This window comes from Diaphorina citri, unplaced genomic scaffold (genome assembly GCF_000475195.1).
Source record: "Diaphorina citri unplaced genomic scaffold, Diaci psyllid genome assembly version 1.1 scaffold536, whole genome shotgun sequence".
Classification (NCBI taxonomy): Eukaryota; Metazoa; Arthropoda; class Insecta; order Hemiptera; family Psyllidae; genus Diaphorina; species Diaphorina citri.
In genome coordinates this window covers 137,099-155,505 of record NW_007377970.1, presented here as the reverse complement: position 1 = coordinate 155,505, position 18,407 = coordinate 137,099, and the positions used below count along the sequence as shown (strand labels likewise).

The following is an 18,407-nucleotide window of genomic DNA, read 5'->3' as shown; positions in this document are numbered from 1 at the left end:
ATTAATGTGGATAAATTTATTGAAAGATCACCAATGGGCGAGGTTTGTGTCAAAGTATTTTCCGCCACATAATATCTTTTATGTATTTATTTTTTGTACATAGCCTACAGTCCCACAATTATTACATTTTAGGAACTGATCACATTATACTGTTCTGTTCTCTTCAGCAATATCTTGAAAAGTAATAATAAAGGAAGGACGGGCTAAAAAGTGCAAATGACATCTCCACCATCAATGTTGAAAAAGATTAGGTATTTAAGAGTATCTATCTATTAGGTATTAATTGATTTTACTCAGCTACCAATCGATGCTACTGTAGCCTGTTCCACGAAAGTATTGACTAGTATTAATCACAAGTGTAGGGCAGCCATCTTTTAAACAAAAGTACCCTATCTTATGTGAATTATTATCACTATTCACTTGTAACTTTTACTAGTCCATAGTTTCGTGGAACATGCTACTGTTAATTATTTACTTTTAGTAATACTTTCTGGGCTGCCATTGCACATTGAATTGAAATCCATTGCTGATATTACTCGTCAAGATTTTTCATGGCATAAATATTTCCTGAACACTGAATTGTCTTGCTAGTTTAACAGACACTGAACGTAACATCCAAAATTGCAAAACTGACTCAATACATTGCACATTAGCTTTTCGCTATTTTGAGCCCCATTAATTTTAACATGCTCTCGACTTTAAAGGTGCACTTGTTCGTCTGACATTTCTTTATCAGCTGCTATTTAAAAAAAAAAAAATAGAACAGAGTCATAAAACTAATTCATGTTTGGAAAAGTTCGACTTTCGAATTTTCATCAAAAATTTCCCTCTCTTTTTTGTCGACTTGAGAATATTTTTGAATCCATGAGGACATTAAACCCTGTTGTGATGGAGTGTTAAAAACAACGTAATTTTAATTAATTTTTAGTAACACATAATAAATAGACAAATAGAATAAATTTGAAAACTATATGTGTACAATAGACAAGAATACAGGGTGTTTAAATGAGATGTAACACATTTTATTCTTTTCTGGAGGAAAAGGGTATTTAGTAACTCACTTTCAATGCTTTTCTGGTTGTGTGAGAGCTTTTAATCCGACTACTGAGTAAGTACAAAGACGAGAAGTGAATTATTTCTTACCTCATGATCTTCCCTACATTTCTCAAGAAGACATTACCTATCTTTTCTTATTTTCGCAGTCTTTACATTTTCGTAAACAGGTACACATGGGTTGAATGCCTCACGTGGTATGAAATTTGGCAGCTAATTTTCCCACAATTTGACCACTTGAGAGTTCTAAGGGATCTGTAATAGAAAATCCTTCAGGTAATCACTTCACTTATTTCCTCTTCCTCGCCTTTTCCCGAGTTCAGACGGGGCGTTATACTGAGTTGTGTGATGTGTATTTTTGAGGTACAAAATGTTAGCTGATCTGAAGAGATGGTTCAACATTTTAAGAGGAAATATAGCATACCAACAGGTAAATAGAAACAGATCATCATGGAATATCTTTCTGTATAATCCAACCCTTATTCTCTGTTATCAAAATAAAATTGTTTAAGTTTAATTAAGATTATCTAAGTCATACTCCTGTAGGTATCCTGTGCGCAGACCTTATCATGGCTTAACAGAGATATCAGCCAATCTCGCGTCTTAATTTACAGAACACAATTCGCACGTGTTGAGAAGATTAACAACGCGAGCAGGAAAAATTAGCATCCAATATTGGAACAATAACTTGGTCTAATGATTAATTCCTTACATTTCAGACGGGGTCGGCGTTTTTCGTCAGCCTCTCAATCAGCCCTAGATTGCTTTGGGCAATTAGGCTGACATTAGGTTTTGGCTACAAGAAAATTTACGTTCACGTTTACGCAAACTTTACCTCTTTCTGAAAAATATAATTAACTCGTTTCAGACGGGGTCGGCGTTTTTCGTCAGCCTCTCAATCAGCCCTAGATTGCTTTGGGCAATTAGGCTGACATTAGGTTTTGGCTACAAAAAAAAATTACGTTCACATCTACGCAACCTTTACCTCTTTCTGAAAAATATAATTAACTCGCAAGTTCTTACGTTCATTACGTATTTGAACATTATGTTTCTACCGTTTGTCACTTTTATTATTTTTTCGAACAAGAACAATTCGCCGTCTCCTTCAAGGCTTTCCTCATTTTATTTTCGCCTCATGTCTGAGATGTTCTCGTCGAAATGGACCGAAGTGTTCTGTTTTTAGTCACCCTGTCGGCGCGTATTGTATACATTAGTCGTAGTCGGTCTTCTTATAAAAATAAACTCTACTGAAATGTGTTTTATTTTATTTTTTTCTCATTTCATACAAAAATACACATAGACAGTATTAGTTTAATCAAGACAAAACATAAAGTATAATATAACTAAAAGCCCTTTAACTCCCACATTGAACTTAGAGAGGCGATTGCAATTTTCATTTCTGGAAAATTAAAAGAATTAAAACGTACCCTATAAAACATAGGGTTATCAAATATATTAATAATGTACTTGATAATCAGCGACTGTTCTTTTCAGCAATATCTTGAAAAGTAAAAAGTGCACATGACATCTCCACCAAATGTTATGCATGATAAATGCTGTCTACAGGCTGATGTGGGTTAGAACATCCCTGGATACCTGTTTTCGGCTTTTGGCTCTGCTATAAAACCCAACATTTGGCTTGCCAAAAAGACACATAATTCCTAATTAAATACTTACGTTATAGAAAGATTGCAAATGTAGATAAAATCATCTCATACTGGGATTTTTCTATGTTCACTGTTCTAGTACTTTAGTACTTTTTTTTTCGTCAGAGCTTTATTTAGTTGTAATTTTGGTTGTTTACCTATATTTGTTTATTATTCGTCATTACCATTTGTTCACTACTTATTTGTTTGTTATTCTATTTCTTATTACTTACTGATAAAGAAATAACTTCATTTCCCAAACTTCTGTTTGACCTCAGCTTATCTTTCGAAAAAAGCAACTCAGAGGTTTTTAACCCTGCAAAGAAGTTTTCCTTCTTTTCTTCATGTAAGATGTGTTTATTTGAAATCAATTTGCTCTTTTTGAGTGTTTTTCTTCTTTTAATTTTACTTCTTCATCTCCTTTTTCGTTGTCTTCTTCTTCTTCTTCTTGTTCTTCTTGATTGAAAAATGGGAGTTTTGTCTCGCCCCTGACTTTTAACTTTTATGGAGTAAAAATATTTTCGTTTTCCATCCCCCTGTCTGTCCTCTCCTACTTTCTCTCTCTCTCTCTCTCTCTCTCTCTCTCCCCTCTCTCTGCCTTTCTTTTTGTCTTGAAATTGGACTAGCTACAAGCGAACAATAAGTGATGTCTTATTTCAAACTAATATGTGTCCACCCTTAATTACCTAGTACCTAGAAAGATCTACATAGATATTTTGATTAGATTTTTTTTTTTTTTTTTTTATCAAACTTATAAATCACGTAGGTGCTTCACATAGCCTTCAGCCGCATATGTTAAATTTAATTTATTAGCATTGTTAGAGAACCAGCTGATCTAAGATATGTCGCATATTTCGCTTACAATCATTTTTATTTTGTGTATTCCAACTCTATTTTAATTATTTCGTCACACACCACCACTCATATTGAAATTTGACAAGTTTAAAAATAAATTCCACATTAAAATCAATTTACAATCGTCGCCATACATGGAAACAACGTAAATTACAGTTCGACTTTTCCTTGTTCGCGTGCGTTGACAAATTTTCACATTTGACAGGGACATGGAGAGTTATTAGCAAAAGATTTCAAGTAATATTCTGTCCTTTTTGCTGTGCTGTCTATTATTTGGTTTCATTTGTGTGTCTTTTTAAGTAAAATCGGGCACAAAGTATCGTAAAAGAAGAAGAACGTCCTAAGTAGGTGCCTATACCATAGCTACAAGCAGACATCTAGATTTACTCGTAATGTAAAGTTCTGATTTAAATAAATGCTACCTACTTCTATGAGATTGATTATGAACTAAAATGTTTACAGTAGAAAAGTAAAATAGGGCAAAGAATAATTGTTTCAACCCTTTCGATGCTGTGAGAGTCAAATTTTACAAATTTTAACAATTAATTTTTTAGAAATACTAGACCACATTCTAAAGCGTAGTCGCGCAACTTTTAGTAGCGCGTAGTCTCTTGAAAACCCAAACCTATGAAAATGATGTTCTTTTTTTAAGTCTTGGGGGGGGGGGGGAAGTGTGGTTATGTAGAAGTTTCTTCATTAAATATACACCTGTGTTCAATTGTTCATAACATAATCATAATAAATGACATATCTCGGTGGTTATAGTATTGTTTTGAAAAACGTTTAGAGGAAACCTCTTGTGGAGGCTACTTCTCCGTTTATGAGAGATTAAGACACATCATTCGACACTGTGTCAAAATCTACGCGCTCAAAAGTGACCTCGGCCCCAAAGGCATGCGGGGCGCGCGGCGCGCCGCGGGTTAAGTCACAACAAATCAAAATGAAACCTGAACCTTGTTTGAGTAACGTGCGTGTATGAACGTGGAACGGCGCACTTCAGCGTCGTTAACCAGGGGGGGAGGGGGTGGGAGCGAAATTTCGCTGGCAGTTTGCCACACGGCTGTGTCACAGAGACTGTCGTTATTCCGGTTGTCGGCCCCGAAACTCAAAAACTATCTTGTGATGTACGAGAAACAACGAGGAGCCCTTTCCATCCGGGTGGAGCAGGACGGGGAGTCTGCTCCAGAAAACGAATTCGCAAAAGGGAAAGAATAGATTATCCTGCTCCAATGAGACTAAAAAGTCCCTTTACCCCAGCAGTCTAAATAAGGTCTCATGTTTGTATTTTGTGAGTTTAAGTTTGAGATGTGTAAACGTTGAGAGTTAGGTGACGGTAGACGAAATATCTAGCAACATAGGTACGTATATTGTAGCGCAAATCAAATTTCTCAGACATAATTTCACATAGGCAGTTCATCAGAAGATATAACCCCCATCCCTTCTCCTGCAGATGAGAATCAGTAGATCCGTAATCCCTCCTCCTTCTCCTTCTTCTTACTTCTCCTCCTCCTCCTCTTTAAGTAAAATCGGGCACAAAGTATCGTAAAAGAAGAAGAACGTCCTAAGTAGGTGCCTATACCATAGCTACAAGCAGACATCTAGATATACTCGTAATGTAAAGTTCTGATCTAAATAAATGGTACCTACTTCTATGAGATTGATTATGAACTAAAATGTTTACAGTAAAAAAATAAAATAGGGCAAAGATACTTACAGCAGTTATGACAGAGGACTTGCTTTACTGCCATCACATTTTTCTCCGTTCGAATCACAGGTTCTCCCAAAGCACTGAAGTTATGAGGTCCATTCCCATTCATAAACACAATATATTTGCCACCACGCTTGATGTTCGTTCTCACCAGATCCCCCGGCTGAGACGTAAAGTTGTAGCTCTGTACACATTTGTTATCTGAAGAAAATTCATCTTCATATTTCTCTAAGAACCTTAGCCTGACTTGACAATGAGGCTTTAGAGGTAGATGACTATTATGCTCCTTATACACGTGTTGCACTACAAATGTCACCCCATAATCACTGCCAGAACCTCGCCTTGGGCTCCGAGATCTTGCCTTCCCCTCAAACACAGTGGTGGCTAGCAAAGCCCTGGCAGACACTTCATTGGTTCCGTCACCAATATGATAGCACGACTCTGATGAGTCTGACGATCTTAAGGATTTAAATGAGTTGCCAGGATTTCGAGAGAAACCCCATGAGTTTGCTGTGTTGAAACCTCTTCTGCGGGCTTGTGTGGTTTGTGATCTTGACAAAGGAGTCCTTGATATCCTTCCCGATCGTTTTAAAAATTGAGATCTAATTTGACTATTGGAGGCCATGAGCTCCTCCCTGTTATTTCTTAAGTTACTGTTCAGCTCACTACTGTCGAGTTTGGACTTGGAACAATCGTCTAATAATTTCTTATAGGGGTTGAAATGAATGGGAGTGGTGGATGCAAGCGTCGTGCTCAGAAGGAAACAGATAAGTAATACTGAAATCCAGCCTTGTCTAATGCAGCTCACTCGTGACTTTTTGTATGCGTTTCTGTCCTGAGCCTTCATATCCCGACAAACCAATCTTCTGAATGTAAGATGTGTTCTACCCTACTTCCAAGTGAGAACAGGGGTACTAGCACTAAAAGTTATATCGTCCCAAAAATATATTAACCGATGGAAAAACAACAGATTCTTAGAAAACTTCGACCTATACAAATACATTTTGCTTGAAACAACAAGAAAAAAACTATATTTTTTACAATCTTTAGTAATAGTAATAGAACTAAGACATGTCGCTGTTGAACCCAGGCTAACCCGGAACTGGCGTGAAATTGAAGTCACTGTTGGATGAGCTCTTCCCTTGGTCCAATAAAACCATTATCTTGGTCTAAAAGGAAATAATCTCAATACGCACACTGCACTTTTTTCTCGTCATATTTTATTATCTACTGTTTCAAATCTAAAATAAAATAGACTATAGGTACTTTTTTCTTTTTTAAAATAAAATATAAATTAATAAACGAAAAAAATCGAGAAAAATATCATTTTATTGGGAGCGATAATTTTTTTAAAAAGAAACGGATTTTATTTTTTAAAATTTGTTGAAGAATAAAAAAAAGAAGGAAAAAAAAAAAACACGATAACGTATCTGTTATAAGAACATGCACTGGAGTACACGTAGTAGCGTTGCGAGAGTTGGAACACAAAATACAAAATGAGATATTACGGAGATTACTAGCTTAATGTCGAACGCTAAGACGAGATGTGTCGTCTACTCGACTGTCGCTATCGCTACTGCTACTTCATCTTCACAGTGTAATAATCCCGGAAAATAAAGAGGGGTGTCAACAATTGTGCCTTCACTTAACGGTAGTTCGATTTAATTCTGGTAAATCAGAAGAAGAAATCAATTTTCCGAAGAAAAAAAGTAATTTCCTTTAGAAGAGTAGACCAATGTCTGGACCTGGTAGGGGAGTACTTACTACTTTGCCAGCTAGAGCAGAAGATTTCTGACCCACCACAGACAGTACTGATGAAACTGGTGCAGTTTTTCAAGTCATTACCAGGAGGTGCTTATTTTCCTTCATTTTGTGTTCGTTGCGAAGAAAGCAACAATGGGTATAATGTGATAATTATCAGGTCATAAACAGTAAGCGATCCTGTTATTTTCTGCTTACCGACCTGTGTTCTGTAAAACATAAGAAATATTGTCGATGTAAAACGTCTATCTGAGTCTATTACCACTCAAGAGTTGAATATCTATCTATTAATCTATCACTATTCAAGGTATACGAATCAAAATGCAATCATTATTAGTGGACGTGCCAAAATTACCAAATGTCTATTGCAGGATGAAAAGAAAAGAGGTGCAAATCTATTTAGTGGTTATAAAATCAATGTGCGAAAATCAAAATGTCAAAAGATGAGAGAAGGGGAGAGAGAGGCATTGTTATTTTTAGTGGATGTGCCAAAAATACAAATTGACTGGATATTGAAAGAGAAGAGAGAAAAGGGATGCACCCAAAGAGGATTTTTAGTGGATGCGCCCAAATTACCAAATTTTCTATTATACTCTTATCCATAGGTTGGTACACCTATACACTGAGAGGTGTTCGAGAGATCAGAGGTCCTTCTTCGTCTTTTCCTTCTTCCATTTTTAGTCCGTCCTTCCTTTATTATTACAATAGTAATAAAAAGGTATCAGGGACGGACTATTGTATTCGCTTCGGTGTCGTCTGTCTGTCTGTCTGTCTGTCACTCTGTCCCCATAGAAGGATTTATCCAAACCTGGTCGACCTTTATATCAAATTAGGTCTTTTTACCAGGAACACGAAAGTGGTGGTGCAAATTTGACAGACAGATGACACCGAAGCGAATACAATAGACCGTCCCTTATACCTTTTTATTATTATTGTAATAATAAAGGAAGGACGGACTAAAAAAGCAACAAAAAATCTATAACAGCCCACGTAACTGTATGTTGCCTATGTACTTTGTGCAAATACGTGTACGCTTATTTCAGTAAATCTGTTGATTTTAAGGTTACCTACTCGAATATTTTCCACATGTTTCATTACATTATGCGCCCTTTCATTAGGTCATATCATCTCTATTCTTAGCTGGAACATGATATAAATAATCATGATAACATGAATCTTTTTTTTTTTTCTTTAGACAAATATTTATCCATTTAAAGGAGTTTTAACAATAAAGTCCTAGGTATATGAATCTTTTCTTACTTCAGTTTAACTTGAGATCTTTGTGTGTTTGGGTCAAATGTTTTAACTAACTTTTGTGCAACTTTTACTGGGTCGATAGACTTGAAACTTCTTTGCTATCAGCCTATTCCAGGTTTTTGGGCATTTTTAGAAGTCTGTAGTTAATACTGCTAATACACAAAGGCAATGTTTGAATTTATGTCTCTACAAAGGCAATTCTATAGTAATTAGTAATAGTGACCAAAAAGTTCCTCCAAACAACAATCTATTTAAAGTGCATTTTCATAGGAGCTTGTAACAAAGAGACAGAAAGACAGACAGACAGACAGACTAAATACAAAATCATCAAGTTAAAAAAAAACCTCATTTCTCTAGTTTAAAATTCCCATCATAGAACTCCCTTATTTTCCTCTAGCCTGTACAAATCTATTATACTCTTATCCATAGGTTGGTACACCTATACACTGAGAGGTGTTCGAGAGATCAGAGGTCCTTCTTCGTCTTTTCCTTCTTTTCTTCTTTAGCTTTCTTCTTGTTCTAAAAATGCTGTTACTAAAATTGAGGTGTAAATTTATCGAGCCCAAGTCGATCCAAGTCCATTTGTCGAGCGAAAGCACGAAATCATCTATGGACAAGATGTATCCCAATTCATCATTCAGGAAATTAACGTAAGTACACAGTACTCACACAGCTATAATTGGACTTTTAATTTAAACACACAGCTATAATTGGACTTTTAAAGTGTTCCTGGAAAAAAGACTTTTAATTTGATATATAGGTCGACTAGGTTTGGATAAGGCCTTCTATGGGGACAGACTGACAGAGTGACAGACAGACGACATCGAAGCGAAGCGAATACAATAGTCCGTCCCTTATACCTTTTTATTACTATTGTAATAATAAAGGAAGGACGGACTAAAAAAGCAACAAAAATTCTATAACAGCCCACGTAACTGTATGTTGCCTATGTACTTTGTGCAAATACGTGTACGCGTATTTCAGTAAATCTGTTGATTTTAAGGTTACCTACTCGAATATTTTCCACATGTTTCATTACATATTATGCGCCCTTTCATTAGGTCATATCATCTCTATTCTTAGCTGGAACATGATATAAATAATCATGATAACATGAATCTTTTTTTTTTTTCTTTAGACAAATATTTATCCATTTAAAGGAGTTTTAACAATAAAGTCCTAGGTTTATGAATCTTTTCTTACTTCAGTTTAACTTGAGATCTTTGTATGTTTGGGTCAAATGTTTTAACTAACTTTTGTGCAACTTTTACTGGGTCGATTGACTTGAAACTTCTTTGCTATCAGCCTATTCCAGGTTTTGGGGCATTTTTAGAAGTCTGTATTCAATACTGCTAATACACAAAGGCAATGTTTGAATTTATGTCTCTACAAAGGCAATCTATAGTAATTAGTAATAGTGACCAAAAAGTTCCTCCAAACAACAATCTATTTAAAGTGCATTTTCATAAGAGCTTGTAACAAAGAGACAGAAAGACAGACTAAATACAAAATCATCAAGTTAAAAAAAACTCATTTCTCTAGTTCAAAAATCCCATCATAGACCTCCCTTATTTTCCTCTAGCCTGTACAAAATCATAGGTAAAATCGATCGTATCTTTACAGGTCCCTACTTCGTTTACACAAAAATTTGTAGAGCACTCTGTTAACGTAAAACATAGTACGTTTAGAATTTGTTTAGTCTAACATCGTTTGTATTACACGAAATTTTCAAACAGTTTTTCGTTTCCAGAACGGCTTGTGAGATACTGTGGAGAGATGGATGAGTAGGCTATGTTTTGATATAATTACCTTTAGAACGTTAACGTGGTGATAACACATTGGAAAGAGTTTTCTGATTTATGTACGAGGTAAACTGTCAAATAAATTGATTCTTAAGATTAGAGTTCAAGTCAGTAGAACTAGGTATTATTTCCTGGTAATTGGTTCAAAGGAAGTAGATATTCCAGGAATATTATTATTTAAAATAAATAAATAAATAAATTAAAAAATAAACTTCAGGTATTCAGCCCGCCTCTGTGAGTGGTTAAGTGCTAGAATCTCTGATGGACCAAAAATTTTCTGATCGAATTTTTCCTTTTATAACCGAGAAGTATGGTGTCTAATTCTCTAAAGATTTTCATCTCGAGATTCAAGATTTCCAGTAGACAACTTATATATACGTTTGCTTTAATTAATATCTAGTTGATAATAGTCATACTCAATGCTGTCATGTGATCTTTTTTTTCTAAACAAACCACTTTATAATCAAGTCAAACATTGATTGAAGCTTTGTTTGTTGTAACAATGTAACATGTAACATTAACATCTGTACATTGTATGAAAGTAGGTACACCTAAAATGTAAAATATAAGTCAAAAAAACTCAAAATGCAGTTTTGTTGGCTTCAAAGAATTAGCGGCTAAATTATATTCAAATTTCCAACATAAATTATTCTGTTTACTTTGACTTTACTTCTCCTGAATTAGAAAGAAGATAATTTACTCTCTAATGTATTCAGGGTTTTCAAAGATTTCTTGTAAAAAAAATCTTCTGAAAACATGATCCATTGTGTTTGCTGGTACTCTTGTGTTGACCTTACACCTAAATGGGACGTAATGTGTCTTTTTGTGTGTAACTTTTTTGCTTTGTTAACCGAAGCGGCGGCGTCTTGGTTTCTTTATTTGCAAACAGATCTCACAATTGAATAACATTTATATTTTACCTATATCTAACCTTCTGTTCGCGAAAATTTCTGCGGTAAAATTTATGAGGAACTTGTATCAGACTATGACCTACTATCCACTATAATATTAATCTACTTAGCATCTTCTTTAGAGACGCCGTCATTAGATGTTCCTATATGTCTCATGTCTAACATAGCATATTCTTACTGACATACTAATGTGAATGCGCGAGGTCCGCTAGAAAAGCATACACGCTCCTATTTCATGCTCTTCTTTTCCTTACAGAAAGGTGGAATAATATGATATGATTTCTTTTTTCTACATACTTTACTTATTCTCTTTTTCCCTTATACCCTTTATTCGTTACTTTTATTTACTGTAATTTAGGTACATAGGTAGGCATTTTTCTTGTACTCGTATTATTTTCACTTATAGCTGTAAAAAGTGCAGTTTATCCAAATGTTCAGGAATCTGGAATGCTGGAAAGTTCCTGGACGCCAGTATTGCCTAGATGAGGCCTCTTATCTTTCATCATTCTATCTACAACTTTAAATTTTAGATTGAATTTATTGAACTATATTAGATCCAGCTACTCATTCTTAAACCAAATCGTCCGAGTATGGATTTTCATCCCCAAAAAATTTGGACCAAATTTAGGGGACACCCGGTATACCTAGTATGGCAAACAAAAAAGATCGAGTAAACAGAAAAATCTTACTTTGTTTTTGTTCACAACCTTTTCAACATTTTCCACGAAATGAGGGTTAAGCAACAATTACTTTGGTTAATTTGTTGTAATGTTATGCTAGATTTTTTTTTTTTTTTTTTACAAATAATGTTCAATTTGTAGTGCCGAATCTATTGGATATTTGCCTTAATTAGAGCTCTTGTGACTCGAATTTACACCGTCATATTTACGGAACCTCGAAGATTTTGTATTTGTAAAGCATACTGCTTTACACTTTTCCAATATTGGTGCGTAGATCAACTTACTTTTGGGTTTCAGTCGATGCCAAATAACATTAATTTCGGCCGACTTGAGTCTAGCGTCTTAGTAGACAATCTGACAGTAGGGTTATTGAAAATCAGAATGATGAGTTAAAAAGGATACAACACTGAAAGCACTGTATCAAACAAAGCAGAACGTACGATAGTGGGTAGTGTGTAACCTTTCACACTTAGGTAGTAGGTACGTGTAACATTTCAGCAAAAAACATTTCTAAGAAATACCAAATTTTGCTGATAAATTTCAATTTTATGTTCTCCTAGGCATAACATCTAAAGAAAAATTCTCCAGGCGCCCTCAAAATATTTTGATATTTTGCACATACACTTTTTCAATCTAACATGCACTTTTTCCATCTAAATACTTCTTCTGCGGTCAAAATGTCTTATTTTATACGTTTTCCATTACTCTGAATACTAGAAATATCCGTATGACTCAGTTAATCGTATCATAGATCTATATTCCAGATGCACTTTTTGGCGGAATCATTAGAATTTTCCAAGGAGCGAAATAAGCTCGGAGATCTGTTTAATTTTACTATCACATAGTGAAATCGGACAGAATACGAGAGAGATTCTGTTGTCGAAAGACTTCTCGTTCTGAGAAAATCATCTGAGTTCTGAGAAAATCATCTACAGACAGATCCAAAAAATATGGAAAAATTATTAGAAAAGATACAAGTAAAACTGAAAAAATAATGAACAAAACAATATCAACATCCACAGTAGTACCTAGCTTCTGGAGGTTAAAATTCCGTGTTTTGGTGGGAATTCAAACCCGCAACCTCAAAGCTTACAAGACTACCTAGGTCGATTTTCATTTCCAAAATCCGTGTCTGGTTTGAAAGACGACCAAAAGGCTACTGTAAGTATAAAAGTTGTCGAAAGACTTCTCGTTCTGAGAAAATCATCTGAGTTCTGAGAAAATCATCTACAGACAGATCCAAAAAATATGGAAAAATTATTGGAAAAGACACAAGTAAAACTGAAAAAATAATGAACAAAACAATATCAACATCGACAGTAGTACCTAGCTTCTGGAGGTTAAAATTCCGTGTTTTGGTGGGGATTCAAACCCGCAACCTCAAAGCTTACAAGACTATGTAGGTCGATTTTCATTTCCAAAATCCGTGACTGGTTTGAAAGACGACCAAAAGGCTACTGTAAGTATAAAAGTACCTATACTTGTTTACTTATTATTTGGGAGCAAAGATACCAATAACGTATTCTACTTAATTCTCTTGTGTACGTTTTCGAGTTTTCCATACAAAATAGTACGATTTAGAGAATCATAAATTATTGTAAAAAAATAAAATGTAAAAATGATTTTTGCTCAAGTAAAACAAAATCAAACAAAATGAAATAAAAAGTTAGATATTTTGCTCACATAAAAAAAGAACAACCTCAGAGAAGAAAAGAAAATTCTTAACCCTTCCTTTCTGAGGAGCTTTGAAGATTTTATGTAAGCTAGGAACTGATTTTCTTCTTTTCGAAGTTCGAACTGAACAAGCAACTTTGACTTCATCATCAGAATACCTACCCCTCCTTTACAGAGTAGGAAGGTAATACATAGGTACCTACTGTTAGATTTGTTGGTGTCGTTTTTAGCAGGTAACAGGTGATAATAAAATTGACATCATGGCCGCTTTTCATTCTTTGTATCTTTACCTATATCTGACCAGTAAGTGATTCAAATCAAAAGGCCACACATTTTTCCATTTCTGCAAATTAGAAAAAGCTTCCGAAGAAAATGTGCAGCAAAAGGGTTGAAATTATCATAACTTTTACGTTTTTTCTTCTTCTTTTTTTTTCTCCAAAGTTCACTCAACTTCAGACGTTCATGTTTTTTATTAGGAAACGGCGTCATACATTCGCCATTAGATACAAAAAAAACTAGTAGATAGTTCTTTCCCCTTAAAAATTGTTTAAAAATTATTCCTTACATTTTTTCCCCAGAACCAATTTTGATAGATTTTATTTGTTGATGGTATCTTTTGGAAATCCGTATTTTGTTCTCTTTTCTATCGTTCTAGAAACCAAGCAATCTCAGTTCCCTTTATTTGGGACTTTATAGGAATACGTAAGGGACTTATTTTTACTATTTTTCAGACCGTCCAGCGTCCAAGTTGTTTCGAGAGAATGGCTGTAGTTTTGACCGCTTTAAAATCCTTCAGTCCATGGCGTGGTATAGAGTTTGCAAAATGAACTAATCGTAGCCGTCTTTCTACCAAATATGCAATGTGCTAGACATGAAAATTGAAAAGTTCATTACATGTCACATATGAATTTCACTAGGGATTTACCTACTTATGTGCACGAGAATATTTGCATTGGGGTAGGTCCGAAGGAATAGCGATTCAAATGATGCATTCAAATTCAAAGTGTTACTTTACAGACTTTTTATCATATATCCCTCTAAGTACTTGTGTACTTTTTAGACAGTTCCCCGTCTACACAAACGATTTATTAATCTGAAAGGCGAAAAAATCGTTGCATGTGTAGATAATATTATGTAGGTATGAGTATGATACGTTATAAAGTAAATTTTAGATGTTTTACAATCACAAATAGCAACTGTTTGCTTTTTGTGAACTTATAAAAACTGAATTACACACAAAGGGATTGTCAGAAAAGTACCAAGTTTTCTGTTCTGTCAGAAAAGTACCAAGTTTAAAACAAACTTAAAGGTTTCGTCTTGTTTTTTCTTCTTGAATAAAAGCTTAAAAGGTGAAATAAGGCAGAGCGCCTGTCTTGTGTTAGGTCACGGGTTTCATTCCCGCTCGGCACGAACTTTATAAAGGTCCGTTCTCGGAACGCCTGTCTTTCTCTCATCCTCTATTCGATTTAAGGCCGATAAGACCTCCATTGTCACAGTTATCTCAATTAACTCACTGTTGTTTAGGTACCTATACTCTTAAGCTGTGTCCACACATAGTCGACCCCGTCGATCGAAGTCGCCTTAAACCTTACACTACCTCTTCACCACGTTGATCGACCATTGATCGACGGTGTCTACTATGTGTGGAATCAATAGGTACTCTTTTGTAGTCGGATAAAGGTTCAAACCTTCCTAGAATCAAAGTGAAGTTAGAAATGCAACTTTTAATCCACGCGTATGAATATGTTTTGAATCATCTTCAAAATATCGTACATACCTTATTAAGTAATTACTAATACTGATTTTAGGGAATATTTTAGTAGGTATTAAAAATAAATAAATAAAAATCTTCAAAACAGGCAAAAACCAAGAGAAGGAGGAGGGAAAAAGCATTTTCACATTTTTCTCGAATTTCGCCCAATGAACATCTTTTAACAATTCCAATAAATAACATAACATAGATAAAATTTACAAAATTTATTCGTTCTTTTTGTCTTCTCCAAATGACGAGAGTGTTGTCTGTGATATTGAACAATAAATGTCAGACAGATGAGATGTCTACGGTATGTGAGATGCCTCTGTAGCTCAGTTGGTCACACTGATGACCTCTAGTTAAAAAAAAAAAAAAAAACATATGGTTTTTTGGGGGGATAATTATTGGTGGGATGACCTCTAGAAAAAAAAAAAAAAAAAAAACATATGGTTTGGTGTGATAATTATTGGTAGTGGGGTGACCAAAAAGGGGATTAGTTTTCTAGTTGGGAATCAGGATTTATTTTTGGAAAACTCGCTTTTATACCCCTAAAAATAAAAAAAAAATATATATATACCTAATAATAAAATCGATTAGGTATAATCAGCTTATTCAGAACAGTTTAAATCTGGAAAAACGTAAGATAGATTATATTTCTTTAGAACCAACAGAACCACATTGGTCTACAATTTTATTCTACATGTTATACCTAATGATGAGACTTTTTAGTCTTAGTCATCGGCGTAAACAAGGGGAATTAAATAATAACAGTACCTATACAGATAAAAGGGAAAAAGTAATAAGGCTAAAATTGGGTTACCTTTGACACCAGTGGCTTGCTACAACTCTACAACCAGCCAATAAATAAATAATGGGTATCTTTAAGAATTAGTACTTTGTCTCTTTTTTTTTTAATTAGGTAACCAGGGTGTTCATTTACTCTATTTGTAATATGTGTTCGCCATAACCCATAATATGTCAAAATATGAGACCTTGGTGAGACTGCGGGGGTAAAAGGACTTTTCAGTCCTATCCCAGCAGGATAAACAAGGTATATTCTATTCTATTATATTCTCCCATTAGGCCCTTTTTCCCGCGCACTTATGCAAACATCTGGTGTTGAAATTTTCAAACAGATTTTACCCTGAATATATTTTGACAAAGTAGCCATGAGACGAGTGTGTTAAAACCCACGACGTGAATTTAAAATTTTTGATTGATAGCATAATAATTTTTCACTTCTGTCAAGCAAGAAACACTCAGAAAGTGTTGAGTAACACAACTAATTTTGAGTTTCGACTGAGAGCATTTCAATTTGACGAATGAGTTTTCCAAGTGAGATTAGATTTCTTCAGAGTATCGTCTTTAAATCCCTGTCAATATGGAATTTCCTTTTTTCTCCTTCTTGTTTTCAGTGCTATTGTTTGGAAAGGGACTTTTCAGTCTAGTTCTACCAGTATAAAAAGGGTATATTCTATTTAGAAAGTCAAATGATGAATACCTACTATGAGGTCTAAACTTTTATCCACTCATAGAAGACATCTAGAAATGGGAAAAATTAGCAAATAATTTTGCTTCATACAATGACCAACGCTTGTAAAAAGGGAACCGTTCGGTCAAACAGTCTGGTCTAATTATATTTGCCGAATTCTGCCAGGCCATTGCCAGTTTAACTTTCGCATTTTTGAGGATTTTGAACACAACTTCTGGGATTAAGGAAAATTTCAGTCTCATCGGAAGAGAATAAACACAATATATTTACGAATATTCTATTCGAAGGGTGAAACCTTTTGATTTGCTGATAACCCTTAAATGTTTATTGAGCACAGTGACTTTTGAACTCATGATGCAAAGTCCGAGAGGAAAGCAAGTGCTTCCTTGTGACATGTGGTAAAAACCAAACTTACTTCCGGTATGACCATTCCGGTATGACCATAAACTTGAAATACATAAACTTTAGATCCCTATTATGAAGGTACTTCCTGAGCACAGTGACTTTTGAACTCATGATGCAAAGTCCGAGAGGAAAGCAAGTGCTTCCTTGTGACATGTGGTAAAAACCAAACTTACTCCATTCCGGTATGACCATAAACTTGAGATACATAAACTTTAGATCCCTTATATGAAGGTACTTCAAAGCTATTTGATGGATAATCAAGGTGGACTCTCTTCTATTGTGACTAGGGGACTTGACAGACTTTGCAGAAGTTGCTGATTTGGGCCTCGAGGTCTGTGGTCCGCTGCTTACATCACACAAGACCGTGGTCATCATGTTTAATATTCAGGTCTCATCAAGGTCAAACCTCACAAAGTCCAACCTCATCATTTTTGTAGATTCTCTTCGGTTCTGAACTTTTGGCTTGACTCCTTCTTTTTTCCTTTTCGCTTTCTGATATAGTGTGGAAAAAGTTCACGAGATTTCCAAGTTTACTGATTATTCTGTGTTGTTGAAAAGATCCTTTACTAGCATGTCTTTTTCTTTGTTCAGGTCTCATCAAGGTCAAACCTCACAAAGTCCAACCTCATCATTTTTGTAGATTCTCTTCGGTTCTGAACTTTTGGCTTGACTCCCTCTTTTTTCCTTTTCGCTTTCTGATATAGTGTGGAAAAAGTTCACGAGATTTCCAAGTTTGCTGATTGTTCTGTGTAGTTGAAAAGATCCTTTACTAGCATATCTGTTTCTTTACTCCTTTCGTGTTTCTGTTAAATGATTGGTTAGAACGTTTATGTTCGATCTGTGTTCTTATCCTCCGTCACTAAATCTTTCACATTGTCTAGGTAGGTACTCTGTGTAGATTGAGTGTACCTACTATTTCAAAGAGGTAAATGTTGATATACAAGGAAACAAAGGATAGCAACTTCCTGGTTTGAATCCTTTTCCTTTAAACTCAGCCTCAAGAGGACCACATCTTTTCAAATTTCTCTTGGACGGTTGGACAGAAGTGGTTCTGTACTGTCAACTGATTTTAAATTTATTTATTTTTTCTTTTGCTTCTATTCATTTTTTTATTTATTTAACTTGGAATAATATTATTGAATGTTAAACAACTTGTAAGTAAAATACGAAAAAAATAAATAAATAAATTAGACCTCCCTTTGTACCTACATCAGATTGTTACACTAATTGCTGAGAAATATCTTAACTTAGTGTCTTCATTTTCGTCAGTCTAACAAAAAAATTAGGAGGACCTGTTCTTATCCTCCGTCACTAAATCTTTCACATTGTCTAGGTAGGTACTCTGTGTAGATTGAGTGTACCTACTATTTCAAAGAGGTAAATGTTGATATACAAGGAAACAAAGGATAG

At 34.8% G+C, this 18,407-nt stretch overlaps 1 protein-coding gene across 1 annotated transcript in view; it reads left to right on the top strand.

Annotated features, from left to right (window-relative positions):
* The first annotated feature begins 6,786 nt into the window (after positions 1-6,786).
* LOC103509853 (protein vein) overlaps positions 6,787-18,407 on the top strand; it is a 28,075-nt gene continuing 16,454 nt past the window's right edge. The window contains exon 1 of the mRNA XM_008474485.3: positions 6,787-6,859. Within this exon, the coding sequence (XP_008472707.1) occupies positions 6,787-6,859 (73 nt within the window). The remainder of the gene's footprint in view (positions 6,860-18,407) is intronic.